The 18578-nt window shown below is 39.3% G+C and overlaps 1 protein-coding gene across 1 annotated transcript in view; it reads left to right on the top strand.

Moving 5' to 3' along the window:
- CCDC6 (coiled-coil domain containing 6) overlaps positions 1–15754 on the top strand; it is a 118774-nt gene extending 103020 nt beyond the window's left edge. Inside the window, exons 7-9 of the mRNA XM_030797984.1 lie at positions 997–1097; positions 9904–10028; positions 11396–15754. Coding sequence (XP_030653844.1) covers positions 997–1097; positions 9904–10028; positions 11396–11590 — 421 coding nt within the window. The 3' untranslated portion in view covers positions 11591–15754. The remainder of the gene's footprint in view (positions 1–996; positions 1098–9903; positions 10029–11395) is intronic.
- Positions 15755–18578: the final 2824 nt, after the last annotated feature.

Raw genomic sequence — 18578 nt, 5'->3', positions numbered from 1 at the left:
TTTGACTGCAGTGTCAATAGTGAAGCAATTTCAGCCTTCCAGATAAATATTTTTTTCTAGAACCGGTATTCATTTCAGAAAGTTTGCCCTACCTTTTGTAGGTCAGATTATCCACAGCTGCCCAATAAATACTTTCCCTACTAGGAACAATGATACTACATTTGGGAGAAAGAAAATTGTCCGGCACTTAAGAGACCACAAGATGCCTCTTAGTCTACTAGTGGATGTGTAGAGTACAAGAAGTTCCACCTGGTGCCACTAGGGTGGGTCGCTCGCGCAGGATGGTTTATCAGGAAGTCTCTCAAGCAGAAATTTCTACTCGTCAGCGCGCCATGCTCATTTCACAGAGTGTAAGCTGATGTTCCTGATGATCACACTTCAGCATTTTCAGGTCTGATGTGACTTCTGAATCCAGGAAAAAGGCAGACTCAGCATGGTGTGGCTAAGCGTGACCTGCTGTAGGTGTTCAGTACTCAAGTCTCATTAAATCCTAGTGTGTGACTATTAAGGAGGGCTTGCTTGTAAACAGTTGATACTCAGTTCACAGGAATAAGTATCTGTAGGCTTTAATTTGATGACATAAATCTCAGAGGGCTTGCTTGGTTTTGAGTTTCAAATAACAATTTAAATGTCGCCACTAATCCGTGAGTATCTTTTTAACTCTTGGGACAGTGGAGGTGAATTTCAGCATAGCTGTTGTGTGATGGAGGAAAAACTGGTCCTCTCTGTGGTGTGGTGCACCTCTTTCACCTGGCTTCCATCCTGAGCTAAAACATCCCAGATCTCCCAACTGGTGACCCTTGGAGTGAGGTTTGTCAAACAGCAGAGCGGTGTGACTCAGGAGTCCATTTTATAAATGCCTTCTAACTATAACATCACTCTAAACATTCAGGATTTTGACCTCAAGGTGTGAACCCCAAACATTTTCTCTTAAAAACTCTCCTAAGGCCTGTTTAAATGCAGGTGGTTTTATCATTTCCTCCTCTCTCCTCTTAGGTATTTTAATGAGATGTCTGCACAAGGCTTAAGACCTCGCACTGTGTCCAGCCCGATCCCTTACACGCCTTCTCCGAGTTCAAGCAGGCCTATATCACCTGGTGAGCATATGTCTTTGGCTGTTTCAGTGATTGATTCCTGGCACATTGAATAGGCAACCTTGACTCTATTCCCTTCTAGTGTATAAAAATCTTGGAAACAGATAATAATCATGTCTTTTTCAAAAACATCAAAAACTCATCACTCTCAAGGCTAAGAGTTTGAAAATTTTAAGCATAAATGCTATAGCGTCAGCTGGTGTTTCTCTTCTTTTTTTTTTTTTTAAATCTAAAAGGAATTTGACTTTAAAACACCTTTTTAAAAAGAAGAATGTCTTTGACTATGATTGTAAGTGCTGATGGGTAGACAAAAAAGCCTTAGGTAGATTTCCAAGGTGCATCATAGCACACCTTTTATGAGTTCTTTTACCATATTCCACATACATTAATCTCATTTTTGTCCTCAGAATAATTAACGTAGGCATCATGTTCCCCATGTTAAAATGAGGAAGCAGCAATTCAGAGGGTCACTACTGGTTACACAGCCAGGAAGTGGCAAGGCAGGGCCTATCTGTTTAAAAAGCCTGTGTGTTCTTTCTAGCATGAGCTGCCTCCTGATATCTCCAGTGATTGGTGAGTGGGACCTGGCCCTAGCAGGCAGGCCACAGAAGAGGGAACGAACTTCTGTCAGGCAGCCTGCTTCTGGCTTTGCCCTCACAGCCTTTCCCTCAAAGGATTGCTTGTCTCCATCTGACCCCAAAAACTGTTTCCTGAGCTCTGTGGCTCAGTACCAGCATGGCGTGGGGCTCTCAGGCCAGGAAGGCAAGTAACTGATCCAGTGAGAGAGAAAGAGGAAGCAGAGGGTGGAGTGGGTGGCCAGTGGAGTAGGGGGAGGAAAGAAAAGGTGATGGGCCGAAGAATCACATCTTGTGACCAAAATGATGAGACTGATTTTCTTGTGCTTGTTGGTAAGCAGATTTTCAACAGAGTTGGGAGAAAAGTATGGAGGGGAGGGTGACAGAGGCAGAGTTTTGCAGTAGAATAGAGTGAGGTGACTGCTTTGAAGGATGGCAACATAATAAAACAGCTTTGCATCAGGATAACAGAAGTTCACAGCACTGTGCTGCCATTGACTTTTTTTTTTTTTTTTTTTTTTTTAAGAGGAGGCAATCAAAAGTTAAAGGGTGGCCGCCTTTGTACCGATGGGCCAGTGTGCTCTCTGGTGTGAGGCGGAGGTAAAGATGCTGATTCCAAAGCAGAAGGACTTTCTATCAGAGATCAGTGGGACGATCATCACAACTTGTTCTTGCCAAAACGATGTTCCCAAACCTGTTTCTTCCACCTTCCAGTGCCATTAAATCTCTCTTCAGAAGCTTCTCTTCTAGCTGCCTCTCAATTTTCCCAAAATAGCACTTGGGTTTCATTACCATGATAAAGGTCTTTTTTGCCTTCTGATTTATTGATGTAAAAGGAAGTCATGAGTCAGGAAGAAGTAAAATGGAGGATTATTTCATTATTTTGTGATAGTGATGCTGATTCATATTAAATATAATTTAATACCCTGTTTATTTAAACCTAAAGCCTTACAGGCATGTAATTTCCGATTGATTAAAAAGATTGTTGCAATCATTGAGAAAAGAAAAAGAACAAATGTCAGACCTTGGTTGGGAATATTCTTCTATTTTAACAAAGATTCTTCAGGAAAATCTTGCTCTATTTACATAATTTTTACTTTCACTGTACCTGTTCCCATAGTGGGACCTACATCAAGTGTGGGGCTTGCTTGGATAGATAAGCTATTTGACTATGTCATAAGTAACACCTAGATTTTTTTTCCTTACAGCTAGCCTAAATGAGAATATTTTTATACTGTTTTAAATTCTATAACATCACCAAAGGAGATTTATCTATTTGGCAGCAGAATTACTCTATTCTGATCTGGTACATTGTAGTGCTGTACATAGTCGATCACCAAAACCTGAATATTCCAGTTTTCTTTTCATATTAGTTTTTATTGGAAAAAATTTGTGGCTCTAAGTATTAAGAATATCTAATCACTTCCATAGTGGAAATATGCTGTTTGAATAGCATTGATTTCCATTTTAAACATATTGGCTCTGAATTTTCCTCCCTTTCTGGTTGACATTGGAAATCTTGTGTTTTCACTAACTTCACTAACTTGTTGAAATATTGGCAATTACATATTGAAAATGTACTTGAAAAATACATAGCCTAAAACTAAGAAAGAGCATCATCTTTATTATATTTGGACTGCTTTTATGAATTATTTATAGGAAGAGTGTTATCTTTCAGTTTTTCCATCATTTTATGCAGTATAATAAAGGATATTCCCATTTAGCCTGTTTTGATGTGTCTGAACTAGGGATAGGCAATAATGAGGTCTAAAAAATAGGTCTGCACCCTCATAGCAATGAACATACCCCACAGACATTGGTTTCGAGCCAGTTAAAAGAACTAGAGCTACTTGGAGAAATGAGTGTTTCTAGAGCTGGGGCACCAAATGTACGAGATGAACTGGGTGAGATATCTTGTAGTGCAAAAGAGTAAAGAAGTGCCCAGAAAACAAAGTGATGAGGGTGTGTCAGAGGGATACAGGAGCTGCCAAACACCAAAACTGGAACAATTTGAGCAGTATTAATTACTATAACATTATTTAATAAAATATAATTCAAACATCAAATATCCAAAGTCCATACTGATATGAATAAATGACTAAATAAATAAACAAGGGAGAAGACACAAATCCTCACGGAGAGAATTCCAGATAATATATGTAGATATTCCATCCTCAAGGAGATGAAAATAACTCCACTCCTTAAATGTGGAATATGCGACTGTAAGGTCAAGTATAAGATGAAAACCTGGCAAAGGAGATTATGAAGTTGCTACCAGAAAAGTGGAAAGAAAATTGATGTATGATGTCACTGAGGTCAAGGCAAAGAATTTGACCAAGAAGGGAGTGGTTAGCTGCAAGGTCAAGTACAATTAGGAGTGGAGATCAGTGATGGTGACTGGCAGCACAGAACTCACCACTGACCCTAGCTAGAGCAGTTTTTGATGGAGTGGTAGGGCCAGAAGCCAGATCAGATAAAGAGGATATTGTATCCAAATTGTTTGAATTTTAACAAGGAAGATGTTTTCATATATAACTTTTGTGTGTCAAATAGGAAGGAAAGGTGCCTGCCTTTAATTTATTTCCACAATTTTTTTTTTTTCTTTAGCAAAGATATATTAAAACTTGGGGCAGTGAGAAGGGTATAAAAAAGCAGAAATAAAGTCATCCAGAATTCTTTCATCCAAAGGCGGTGTTAATGTTTTAGTGTTTTCAAGTGTCTCCTATCCCACCCCTTGCAGTTTTCTTTTAGGTAGTTGGTTTCATACATATTACGAAATGCTTTTGTATCTTGTTTTATATTGCTTAGTGTGTTTTCTCAGTCATGAGTCGCTTTTAATTAATCATTTTTTAAGTTCGCAGTCTTGACAGTGAAATAAATCTTCGAATTTTGGCTTTTGTCAATACATTTCCATATCAAAGCAAGAGAAGTTTATTCCAGCAAAGACTTGATGTAAAACCATAGTATTATATTTAATAAGCTGGTGTTTGTGGTTTGGCAGTTTCAACTTAGGTTTTGGTGGGGAGGGGTTATCCTTTATTGTATTTCTAGGTCAGAGGGTGAAGATGCATGATAATTAGAACTTAAGGAAAAACAAAAATCAATAATACATGATTTCCAGCCTCTAAGAGCTTATAATCAACAGCAGGGCCTACAGAAGTCGGTTTAAAAAAAAAAAAAAACTTTAATATAAGGCTAAATGTAATAAATTTCACAAACTGTGTATATTTTATACCCTTTAAAAAGTTATGTAGTTAAACAAATGACAGTATGTCTATTCAACGGAATACTGTTCAGCAATAAACAGATTAACTATTGACACTTAGAACAATTTGGATGGATTGCAAGGGCATTGAACTGAATGAAAAGACCTCATCTCAAAGGGTTGCCTACTATATGATACCATTTCTACAACATTCGCAAAGTGACAAAATTATAGTGATAGGGAACAGAGCAGCCATTGCTAGGATGAGTTAAGATTAGTAGAAGGATAAGGATGGTTGAGCTGTACACATGCATAGGCACACAGAGAGCACACATGGAAGCTGATGAAATCCAAACAAAGTCTGTGCTTTAGTTACTAATGTTATACCAATGTCAATTTCCTGGTTTTGACAATGTGTTATTGTTATGTAGGGTATAATCAGGGGAAGCTGAGTGAAAGATACATGGGAACCCTGTAATATTCGTGCAATTTCTTGTGAATTGTAAACTATTTCAAAATAAAAAGTTATAATAATAATTTTTATAAACCCAAGGTAAAATAGTTTAAAAAGAGGTTCAAAGAGGAGAGAGCTACCAGCTTGGAGAGCTTTTGAGATGGGCTTTGAGAGGAGATAATGAGGTAAAGCGTATCAAACCCTTACTTTTGCCAGGCACTCTTGAAGCACTTTGTGATATTACCTCATTTCATCCTCATGACAACCTTGCAAGGTAGCTACAGTATTCCCATTGAACAGCTCAGGAATCTAAAGCACAGTGAGATTAAGGAACTTGTCTACTTAGTGCCAAGTGTCAGAGCTAGGATCCAACATAGTCTGGCTCTAGACTCTGTGGTCTTTGCCTTCTGCAGAGGATGAGTGAGGTGCTGATTGGCACTGGGAGCAGGAAGAAGCTATGGTAAAGAGAAGACATTCTCAGGCTAGGGCACACCATTAACAGAGGCATGAAGGACTGAATCAAGAGCAATAAAATCACTGCGGTTCTCTTCACAGCTGCCCTGGGGTCCAGTTCCCTGGAGATTCTGATTCATTGGTTTGGGATAAGGCAAGCAGAGCTTTGATATTCACTGTTGAGAACCACTGACCTGGAGCATCAGAATATAGTTTGAAGCCAAATGCGGAAGTCTTGATAACAGCTAGAGAAGGAGATTTCTTTTTTTGAGATAGAGCCTTGCTGTGTTGCCCAGACTGGAGTGCAGTGGTACAATCTTGGCTCAGTGCAACCTCCGCCTCCTGGGTTTAAGCAGTTCTCCTGCCTCAGCCTCCCAAGTAGCTGGGATTACAGGCACCAGCCACCACGCCTGGCTAATTTTTTGTATTTTTAGTAGAGACAAGGTTTCACCATGTTGACCAGGCTGGTCTTGAATTCCTGACCTCAAGTGATCCACCCGCCTCAGCCTCCCAAAGTGCTGGAATTACAGGCATGAGCCACCATGACTGGCCAGGATTTTTTTTTTTAAGTAAGTAGGCAATACTCATAATTACCCTTCAGAAAAGTTAACTCAGTGATACTAGAACGTTAACTGTATTTTTAAAAATGAACTGAATCCCCTATTTGAAGACAAGGATCCACTTTTTTTTTCCTTTTTTTTTTTTTTTTTTTTTTGAGACAGAGTCTTGCTCTGTCACCCAGGCTGGAGTGCAGTGGCGCAATCTCAGCTCACTATAAACTCCACCTCCCAGATTCAAGCGATTCTCCTGCTTCAGCCTCCTGAGTAGCTAGGATTATCAGCACGCACCACCACGCCCACCTAATTTTTGTATTTTTAGTAGAGATGGGGTTTCACCATGTTGGTCAGGCTGGTCCCGAACTCCTGACCTCGCGATCCATCTGCCTCGGCCTCCCAAAGTGGTGTGATTACAGGTGTGAGCCACCATGCCCAGCCCGCTTTTATAACCTTTCTCTTAAATGTAATCACTTTCATAAGAAATAAAATTAGGATTTTATTCTCCAATGTTATTTTAAAGAGAACAACTTCTTTCTTTTCCCAGATGAGTAAAGTTCTTGTGATTCCAGTAAATATCACATTAAACAACCACTTAGTTCCCAAAGACTTGTCCTTTATCCCAGACCTCCATTTTGTAAATGTGAATAAAAACTCTGCAATTGGAAATGGAAATATGTCAAATAGAAAGCATCACTAATTGATAGTCAAATCACAAAATAAACTTTTAGTATTAGATGTTGAGGGCACAGAAAAGTCCTGTGATAATAGCACAACTAAAGGAAGGCTTGGCTGAATATCTCTGTCATGGAAACAAAAAAGACAGATGGAAGAGCATACTTAACAGCTTCTTGTTTTTACGTAATTCAGAAAAGCAGTAAGTAGAGTTCACATTGCTTGGTCTCTAATAGCTGATAGTATGTTCAGAGTGATTGTCAATAGGTGATTCCTATCCACATTTCCCCAAACAGCTCCTTTGTTTTCCCTTTTCACTTTGCCAGTATGGAACCTACCCTGTGCTAGGTATTGTGGTAGATGTTGGGAACTCAAAGGTATAAAGAAAGCTAGCCACATTTGTGCAGTGATAAAACAAGTAATTCCCCAGACCAGCTGGTGACTTCTGCACTAACTCTCGAAGACCGGGGCTGCACATGCCACATGTAGGTGAGGATCGCTTTTAGATGTTCTCAAAATATGGACCCCAATCCAAACCTGTCTAACAGTAAGGAGAGTCTGGACATACAGATTTTAAAAACAGTGGAGATGATCCTGGAGTCCTAGATGAAGACTACGCAGAACATTATAGTGGACTGGGGGTTGTTTCTTCCTTAAATACCAGGTTATTTTAGGGGACGTTGGCAGGGTTTTCATTCCTTGTATTGAATATTCTCAAGTTGTGACATTCCCAATGGTTTTGTTTACTGTTATGGCTCACACACACACACACACACACACACACACACACACACACACACTCTCTCTCTCTCTGTGTCTCTCTCTCACTCACTCACTGATGCCCACACTCTCCCTGTCGTCTTCTTGATTTTTTTTTTTTTTTTTTTTTTGCTGGGAGGTTGATTGAGTTCATTGGCTACTTAATATCTATCTCCAATTTGGTCAATTGTTGATACATCTTTTGACACTTCTGGTTTTCTTGCATTTGATATTTACTCCTTTGCTCTATTTTCTCCACTTTATTCTTGTTCCTTCTCATGTCTTTTGCTTTCCTGAATCTCAGTTGAATTCCTGACAGGGTTTGACTTAAAAATATCATTATTGTGGTGAGACCTCTTAATATAAGATCTATCCTCTTATTTTTAAGAGTACAATACAGTACTGTTAACTATAGCATAGCATTGTGCAGCAACTCTCTGTAGTTTATTTGTTTTGCTTAACTGAAACTTGATGCCTGTTGAGCAGCAGTTCACCACCATTCTACTCTGTGTCTATGAGACTGGCTATTCTAAACTCCTCATATAAATGGAACCAGGTAGGATTTGTCCTTCTGTGACTGGCTTATTTCACTTAGCATAATATTCTCCAGGTTAATATGTGTTGTTGCATATGGCAGGATTTTCTCCTTTTAGACTGAATATTCCATTATATGTCCATATATATCACATTTTCTTTATCTGCTCATCCGTTGATGGACAGTGAGGTTGTTTCCACATATTTTTTTTTTTTTTTTTTGAGGCAGAGTCTGGCTCTGTCACCCAGGCTGGAGTGCAGTGGCACGATCTCGGCTCGCTGCAAGCTCCGCCTCCCAAGTTCATGCCATTCTCCTGCCTCAGACTCCCGAGTAGCTGGGACTACAGGCGCCCACCACCATGCCCAGCTAATTTTTTTGTAATTTTTTAGTAGAGACAGGGTTTCACAGTGTTAGCCAGGATGGTCTCGATCTCCTGACCTTGTGACCTGCCTGCCTCGGCCTCCCAAAGTGCTAGGATTACAGGCGTGAGCCACCGCGCCCAGCCTCCACATTTTTGCTATTGTGAATAACACTGTAGTGAATATGAGAGTGCCAATATCTCTTTGAGATCCTGATTTCAATTATTTTGTATAAATACCCAGAAGTGGAATTGCTAGATCATGTGGTACTTCTAGTTTTAATCTTTTGAGGCATTTTCATACTGATATCCATAGTGGATGCACCATTTTACATTCCTACCAACAGTGTATAAGGATTTTTTCTCCATATCCTCACCACCACTTGTTATCTTTTTTTTTTTTATAATGGCCAACTTAACAGTTGTGAGGTGATATCTCACTGTGGTTTTGATTTGCGTTTCCCTGATGGTTAGTGGTGATAATCATCTTTTCATATATCTATTAGCACATTTGTGTATCTTTTCTAGAGAAATGTCTATTAAAGTTCTTTGCGCATTTTTTTTCATTGGACTATTTGAGTGTGTTTGTTTGCTTTGAGTTATAGGAGTTACTTATGTGTTTTGCATATTCACCCCATACCAGGTAGGTATATGGTTTGCAAATATCTCCTCCCATTCTATAGGTTGCCTTTTCACTCTATTGACTGTTTCCTTAGCACAGACACTTTTCAGTTGAATGTAGTCCCATGTATTTGTTTTTGCTTTTTTTTTTGTTGCCTATGTCATATCCAAGAAATCATTGCTAAGATCAATGTCAAGGAGCTTTTCCCCTATTTTCCTTCTAAGAGTTTTATAGTTAAGTCTTTAATCCATTTTGAGTTGACTTTTGTATATAGAGTAAGATAAGGTCCAGTGTCACTCCTCTGCATGTGAATATCCAGTTTTCCCAACACCATCTGTTGAAGAGACTGTCCTCTTTCCCCATTGTGTATTCTTGGTGCCCTTTTTGAAGATCAGTTGACCATATATGTGTGAGTTTATTTCTGGGCTTCTCTATTCTATCCTAGGAATTAACTTTTATTTCCCTTGTTACCCACACCATTTAGTGAGCCCACCATTCTTTTCATCTGTTTGTATTTTTGTGGGTGATAGAGAACTACTGCAATTTAAAACCTCCTAGATAGTTGAAGACACCAGATAGTTGAGCTTAAAATGATACTTAATTTGTTGTTATATTTCAGGTCTATCATATGCAAGTCACACGGTTGGTTTCACACCACCAACTTCACTGACTAGAGCCGGAATGTCTTATTACAATTCCCCAGGTCTTCACGTGCAGCACATGGGAACATCCCATGGTATCACAGTAAGTGTCCACGGGGTAGGAAGCAGCACTTTACTCCTGAAAGTGGTACCGACTGGTGTTCTGGAGAACAGGATGGGTGCCATTAGACATTTGCCCTTCTTCCTGCCTCCTCCATCGTTCACCTTGAAACTGTAGAGACTTCAAAACAGTTTGATACCAAGTTCTGGTATTGAAACTAAAATCCTTCCCAGGAGACAAAACTTTAACTTCACTTCCTATGAAAAATTACCCTTTGTGAAATATAATTTGAACTCTGGCCAGTGCTTTGATTGAACTCCGTCCAGCTCCTTGCTGTAAAGCATTATTGTTGGTTGCCATAATGTCTAAAGATATTTATTGTCTGCACCTTCACAGTTCACTGACCTTCAGTATTCTTCCTGAAGTTAGCCTTGTTTGTAATGTTACTCAGAATTTTCTCTCCTCAAATTACAAGGAAGCTTAAGTGCATCTGGTTCCAGCTCTATCCAAGGGAGTTTTTTCTTTAGAGTAGGCAATATTGTTGACTAATAGAGCCATTAGAAGTGTAGCTAGTAGAGTGAGAGTATTAAGGGTATTTCCAATAACAGAAATACCAATATTTCAAAGAATAAATTCTAATATTTTAAAGAAGAACCCTATTCTAAGAATGCACTTAAGGTATTTCCAAAGCTGTTTTGCCAGTTTGATGGACTTTATGTAAAAGTAGGAACTTTTTTTTTTTTTTTTTCCTCACTCTGTCATCCAGGCTGGAGTTCAGTGGCACGATTTCAGCTCACCGCCACGTCTGCCTCCTGAGCTCAAGGGATTCTCTTGCCTCAGCCTCCTGAGTAGCTGGGATTACAGGCACATGGCACCACACCCAGCTACTTTTTGCATTTTTAATAGAGATGGGGTTTTGCCCTGTTGGGCAGGCTGGTCTTGAACTCCTGGCCTCGGGTTATCCACCCACCTCTACCTCCTAAAGTGCTGGGATTACAGGTGTGAGCCACTGCGCCTGGCCTCAAACATAGAAACATTTTTGTTGAGCTGTGTCTTTCAGGATGTGGACAACTTATTGGAGATAAGCAATAGAAGGAATTGGTGACACACACTGAAAGAAAGATTTAAGAGGATATTTTACAGTTCTCATTGAAGGACCCAAGTCCAGCAGTTTGTTAAACACAAGTTGTGCAGTAATTTTATGTAGCTTTTTCACAGGTGGAAGTGTAAACACTGCCTTATTTAAATTTTATTACTAGTTCAAAAGCCAGTAGGGATGAAGAAAGAAATCCCTGGTTTACTGTCTTTGTTGGTTAGTGTTTGATTAGCCCCAGTGCCAAGTCAGGCTGTGTTAGGTAGAATGAGCCATCTGTACCTAGACTGACTTGCTATTCCTGTCCCATCTGCAGAGGCCTTCACCACGGAGAAGCAACAGTCCTGACAAATTCAAACGGCCCACGCCGCCTCCATCTCCCAACACACAGACCCCAGTCCAGCCACCTCCGCCTCCACCTCCGCCACCCATGCAGCCCACGGTCCCCTCAGCAGCCACCTCGCAGCCCACTCCTTCGCAACATTCGGCGCACCCCTCCTCCCAGCCTTAATGCATGAGCTTAGTCTGAATTTCAAGTTGGGACTCATCCAATGGAGCCGTCTACTCAACGCCAAAGGCTTCCTTCTCTGGCATATTTGGATATGACTTATTTGCACTGAGGTTATCTAGGCTTCACTATCCATTGTGTTGTAAATGTTTGTCAGAAATGCAGCCAGTGTTGTGGGTCTACAACACTAACCAGACGACTTTTTCCATCAGTGTTTTACTTGAATCTTCATGTACGTCCATTCCCTGGCTGGAACCTTCGCTGTTCGGTATTTGGTATTTCAGCAGCAGTGTGCAATTTTTGCTTGGCCCAGAGCTTCATTCTCCTGGCTTTTAGGTTTGTAAAAGAAAAAGGGATATCTTTTTTATATTTTTTTCCATGAATCTGCAGAAAATTACTGAGCTGTTGTTACCCTCTTCTCCTTATTTAATAGTGTTTACCAAACATACCAATAATTCAGCACTACAATTCAGACCTTTGAAAATCTGGCTTTCAGTATAGAACAGAAAGTTAGATGAATCAGTGCCCAAGACATATTTTCTGTTTAACAGAACTTTCTACAGATACATTTTTTACAGGTTATTTTCATTGTATGATTGACATCCATGTCTCTCGTAAAACAGATGGCCCAAAGTAATGAATCATGTGGCTGTACCTTCTCCACATAAATGGGATGGATAATTATCATATATTAAGATGTGATTCTCTTTTCTATCCTTAATGTTAATCTACTTAACCTGGCCCCCTCTAACATGAGTCGATAAATGTTGTCCTACTCACCGGTGGTTTCAATGGCTAATTAGAACGTGTTATTTGATTTCTGCTGCAGAAGGCAGTATGATTGTAACAAAAACAATGCGGCTTCCCCCTTTCATACTTCATTTGTGTTCTCTTAAAGTAGAGTTTGAACAAATATTTTAAAGGTGCAAAATACTATTAGAAAATACTATTTGAAATGGACATTATCGGAATATCTTGGCATAATGGCCAGAAAATACTGTATTGCTTGGCAGAAAAGAAAAAAGGTCTAAAGGAAAGTAGCACATTAGCATTGATGGCTGCTCATTTCACCCAGTATAAGCAAGTGCAGTGTACAAAGAAGTATATTCTGAATACATTATTTCCATTCATTTAGCACAAATAAATCATTTGGTTTCACTTTGCAGTGGAACACTGAGTCACTCTTTTCTTAACACTTGCAACATCTTAATTTTTGTTTTTCAGCAGTTGCTGTTTTGTACTTTGGTAGTAAAGTGATTTTTACCACCTGTGTTTGCATATTTATATATGCTGTGGATGAAAATAACTTACTAGAGAATGTATATTTTATGACAAGAATGTGTATCTGTTGGATATAATCAGAGAACTGAAAAGTAATTTATCAGTAATTTTTAAGAGTCCATGTTTTGTGACAACCATCTCTAATAGCCAACTCTTTATTAAATACACTCCTAAAAGTAAGGAACCATGACATTGTAGATATTTAATATTGTACAGTATAGAAACCTCCATTTTTGCCTTCGAATGCATATTTAAGAGTTAACAGAATGAAAAAAAAAAGTCTTGTTGGATAATAGTGTTTGACTAGCATTTTAAGAACTTGAGAGTAAAAGCAACAATAAGATTTTTTCACCTCTTCTGCTTCCACCCCCAAACTGAGAACATCACTCGATCGTTTGGAAGAAACTATAGGTCTATATAAATTTTATTTATAATGTATGTGTAATATACATAATCATAATACAGTTCTCAGATGCAGGGAAGAAGTTTGGCATTTAATCATTGAGGCTTTAGGTTTTTGATATGATCAGACTGGGCCATGTCAAACCCGGAATTTTTACCAACAGTTCACTGACCCTCCTGGCACATTGCCATTCCAAGGAATTCTGAGAGTAGGCAAACAAATTTTGCCTTCATGGTACAGTTCTCAGTTTTTCTTGTAGGAGAAATATGGTATATGTTTATAAGAATGTTTTATGAGATCACAGATTTCAATGCTGTGGATAGTGTCTTGCGCCCAAACAAGAAAGTCCATAATGGAATGATCTTCCCTCAGCTTCCTATCGATTTAGTTACCTCTTGAAAGCACAAAAAGTAAAACATTGCCATATGTTGAATTTTTAGAAAGCACTTGGAGTGAGCAAACAGTTCCTGATAAATACCTTTTAGAGATAGGTTCTTGATATTCGGACATCTGCAGAAATGTTCTGGTTCCCAAAGTCACTTCACTTCAAAATAAAACACAGCTCCTTCAAACAGCACTTTTTCCACATAAATCTAGTTGCCTCTCCCTGTGGACATTCAGAACTGATAGAACAAACACTACTCTTTTGAATTTGATGGTTCGTGTCCTTTAAAGTGTTTGAGGACCCTATGCGGAGGCTGTAACACTTGGGTAGTACCTGCTAGGACAATTTCTTGGCAATTCTAACTACCAGCGATCAGTAAGATTCAGATTCTGAGCCCATAATGGCAAGAGCCCCCTCACCTATGGGAAGCTGACTTCCCTCAGTCGGGCACTTCTCATGGGGGCTGAACATGGTTCCTGCCATTCTGTTACCCACTCTCCCAGGTGAGCCCTGGATTGGCTCCCAGAAGGCCTTTGTAAAATCAGTAGCCATCCTGCAGGCAGGGGGGGGAAAAAGGGGCTTCAGTAGCTTCATCTTCCTGTCTTGCAGACAGAGACCCTTGGCTACCACTGTGCTGCTAATAGGGTAAGTATTCTGTTGCCAGATTACCATGCCTTTTATACAAAACCAAATTCACTTACCTAATACCTGACACCTCTTTGGGCTCTGAGCTGCTTTCTCTCAGCAAGCATGCTAGCACTCTAGACAGAATTCTAGAAATTTGGCAGATAGTGGAAGTCTTTGATTGAACTTACTCCTTTGTTGACTGAAAGGAGTTTTAAATTCTGAGCTCCTGAGATACTGACTAGCAACCATGGAATGAATGTGTGACCAGAAAGTGGCTTTGACACCAAGTGCTGCTGTCCCTTTGTAATTGGCTTCTAATGGATTCAACCAGAAATAATTGATAATGTGAATTTTTGTTAATTGTTCACTTGTAGGAAAATAGAACATGTATCACCCTTTGTTAGGTAGACATGAACTTTTCCTGCACAAAGCCTGCTTTTAGAGAATGCCCAATAAGGCAAGAAAAAGCATAGTAACTTGTGCTTTCAGAGCTCAATATTTGTATCTTATCAGTACAGAAGAAATATTTCTGTGTAACTTGATCTTCTGTCTAGTACTTGTCTTATAGGTAACCAACACTGAAAACTTTGTAGTGATGACTACCAAAGAAATACATAGTAAAACAACCTTTTATTTCCAAATTGTTAAAGAGCCAGCCATTGATGCTGCTACATGAGTTCCATGCTCAAGAGCCATTGTAAGAGATTAAGGGGTTTCTAGGTTTTTGGTGATTTTTTGTTTGTTTTTTTCTTTGTTTTTTAGTTGTTTTTTTTTCTTTTAATTTTTTTTCTTTAATTTTTTTGATTAAGACATACACACAGCTGTTAGCATAAAGTCGTGGGGGGCATTTTCTGGAATGCTCAGCAGTTCTGATGAACTGCCAAGCCCTGGTTGCCCCTCGTGAGGCAACTGAAAAAATCCTGTGTCTTGACAGCATGGGTGCTGTGTGTGTGCATGTGCGTGTCTGCATTCATGCCTTAACTCGGGTTACTGCTCAGTTTTAGTTCTTCACTTAGTCTGCACCGTCATCTAGATTGTATCGTACATCTCGGTCTGAACTTCATCCTGGCAAAAACAAAGTTGCAGGCACAACAGTTTAAGAATGCATTCCTCCAGAAGAGAATCTGGTCAGGTTGACCCTGAGCCTTCTTTGGACTTGATTTGGAACTTAGCCTGGAAAGCAAAAGTGGACTGTCCAACAGAAAGATGTTAACAAGGAAAAGAGGAGAGCCAAGCGCTAGCATGCCTTTTGCCTCTGCATATCTGTGCACACTGTATGTTGTTCATGGTAGCTTGTCTACAACTTGACTAGGTTGGAGTTCTGGTAATAGTGGCAATCTTGACATTCTTGGTCAGAGTTTAGAGAGATGTAAGACTTTCAATTAATGTCTTATTTACTCCTTTATGTTGATTAGTCTTTGATACATGTGCTGAATCAGAAACCTAAATAAAGATAATTTTTTAAAATGTACCTCTTGAGCCTTAAACCCTATCTTTTTTCATTTCGGTTTTTGGGAATAAAACATTGTTTCTCTGTTGCTCCTGACAGACATCTAACTTAAATTGTAAACTCTAAAGGCTGCCTTAGAAAGTAAATTTAAACAGCTGGGTGCAGTGACACAAGGCTGTAGTCCGAGCTACTCAGGAGTCCAGGGTGGGAGGATCACTTGAGCCTTGAGAGTTCCAGGCTGTAGTGAGCTACGAATGGCCCCACTGCACTCCGGCCTGGGTGTCAAAGGAAGATCCCATCTCAAAAAAAAAAAAGTAAACTTAGGAGTGATGGCACGAAAAGGGCTGGTATAGTTTTCCTTATTTTTTTTTTTTTTGATGAAGTCTCACTCTTGTCACCCAGGCTGGAGTGCAGTGATGCAATCTTGGCTCACTGCATCCTCCACCTCCTGGGTTCAAGCAATTATCCTGCTTCAGCCTCCCAAGTAGCTGGGACTACAGGTATGTGCCAACACGCCAATAGAAGTTAATTGTTGTATTTTTAGTAGAGACAGGGTTTCGCCACATTGACCACGCCAGTCTCAAACTCCTGACCTCAGGTGATCCACCTGCCTCAGCCTCTTAAAGTGCTGGGATTACAGGCGTGAGCCACCATGCGCGGCTAGTTTTGTTTCTTAATCAGAGTGCTGGCTACTTGGATGTGTTGAGGTTTTGAAAATTCATAGAACTGTACACTTAACGATTTGTGCACTGCTCTGTATTTGTGTTGTATTTCAGTTTAAAGCAGTAAACCTAGGAGGTTATGAAAAGGAAAACCATGCCCATTTCCAAAATGTTACATACAAACATATATGTACAGAATTTGGATGTGACATTTGGGATGTTTTGTGAGCTTTAAAGTTTCAATCCACCTGTATGGTGTTTTTTTCTCTACTTTGTTGGAAGCATGGCTTTGGGATCAATTCTAGGTTTGAGTACCAATTATTTTCCTGAGATAGTTACTTAACTTTTCTGGGACTCAAATTCCTTACCTGTAAAATAAAAAATGTTATTTATGTGCCTGGCTAAAATAAGAAAATTGATGTGAAGGTACAGTATAGTCCTTCACACACAAAATCAGACGTGGACTAGTCTCTTCCACATCCATCCAATGAATGAGTATTTGGGGTAATGTTTGACACATGCTTGGGGGTACATGGTTTGTCAGTTGCATTTTCGTAAGCCCATAGTAGTTAAGAGTCCACATTCTGTGGAAGAAATGCACAGTACTCAGCGGGATCCTCTTGGGAGTATAGTTTTCAAGAACCCATTTGTGATGCCGTCTTTGGTTTTTGTTTTGTTTTTTTTTTGTTTTTTTTTTGTTTTTTTTTTTTTGTTTTTTTTGATACGGAGTCTTTCTCTGTTACCCAGGCTGGAGTTCGGCTCACTGCAACCTCCCCACCTCCTGCGTTCAAGCAATTCTCCTGCCTCAGCCTTACCGAGTAGCTGGGATTACAGGTGCCCGCCACCACGCCCAGCTAATTTTTTGCATTTTTAGTAGAGACGGGGTTTGCCATCTTGGCCAGGCTGGTCTCGAACTCCTGACCTCTGGTGACCCACCCACCTCGGCCTTCCAAAGTACTGGCATTACAGGCATGATGTGATGCCATCTTATGAGTGCAGACTGTTTAAATCTAGGCTCTTTTGTATATAAAATAATAAACCTTCAGTGAATCTTGACTGACTCTGGCTTAAGCAGTATTCCATTTTAACTTCGTGAAAGCAATGAGTTTTTAATTTGGTTGAAATGACCAAATGACAAAACTCCTTTCTACCCATGGCAGCTGGATTTTAGTTGTAACTTGGTGAAAATATTAGCCAAGGAATTTCCCAGGACCTCTGGATTCAAGTCTTAACCTTCGTCTTGCCCTAGCCTCAATTTTCTGTCGGTGGAGATAGCTGTTCTTATTTCAGGTCAAATTTGAAGAAAATTATTTAAACAAAGTGCTTTGAAAACAAGTAAGTAAACATTAATCTGCATGTGTATTTTAAAAAATGTTAATATCTTTTAAAGCCTATGTGTCCACATGGTGCTTCTAAAATTGAAACGGTTGGTCTAGAACATTTTTTGTGTTTATGTAGAACTCTTAAGTAAATCTGAGAGGTCCTTGTTTTAACATGTGGCCTATTTAAATTAAAAACTTGTGGAAATGCAATTATATTCTGTCGCTAATATATAATTCAGCTCAAACTTTTAACCATTGTCTTTAGAAAAACAGGAAGAAGTCAGTGCATGGTAAATTATGGTTTGTGTCTAATGCATATGTTGACATGAGGGATTGAATTCCTGTTCCTTAAAGTTTTCTGTCCAGTATCATCCCTGGTTTCATATTGCATTGAGTGCTATTGAGCTGAATATATTTAGATCTTTTTCCAAAGGTCTTATTTTCTGATACTCTACTGATAACTTACTGCAACTTTCAAGATTACTAATTACCCCAAGAGGAGATCTTAGTAATTAATCTTAAATTTTTCATCTTAAAAACAAAAAAGGGAAAGTCAGACTCAGAAAAACAGATGTTTTTCTCTCAGGGAAACAATGATAGAATTAGCAGACAAGGATGTGAAAACAGAGACTTATAAACGTTCTCCACGTGTTCAAGAACATAGCAAAGTATAAGCATGGTAAGAAAAATTGAAAATAAAACAAGTTGATTTTTAGAGATAAAAAAAATACAATATCTGAAATTTAAAATAAAAACGTGTTTTAAGTGTTTTGTGGATTTATGTTTGTGCTCTTTGAATGTACCTGAGAAACATTAAAAAGCAACCCTGCTGGTCGGGCACTGGCACAGTGGCTCACACCT

This window comes from Nomascus leucogenys, chromosome 18, assembly GCF_006542625.1.
Source record: "Nomascus leucogenys isolate Asia chromosome 18, Asia_NLE_v1, whole genome shotgun sequence".
In the NCBI taxonomy this organism is placed as follows: Eukaryota; Metazoa; Chordata; class Mammalia; order Primates; family Hylobatidae; genus Nomascus; species Nomascus leucogenys.
Note: the sequence above shows the minus strand (reverse complement) of the source record. Positions and strands in the feature narration are given on the sequence as shown.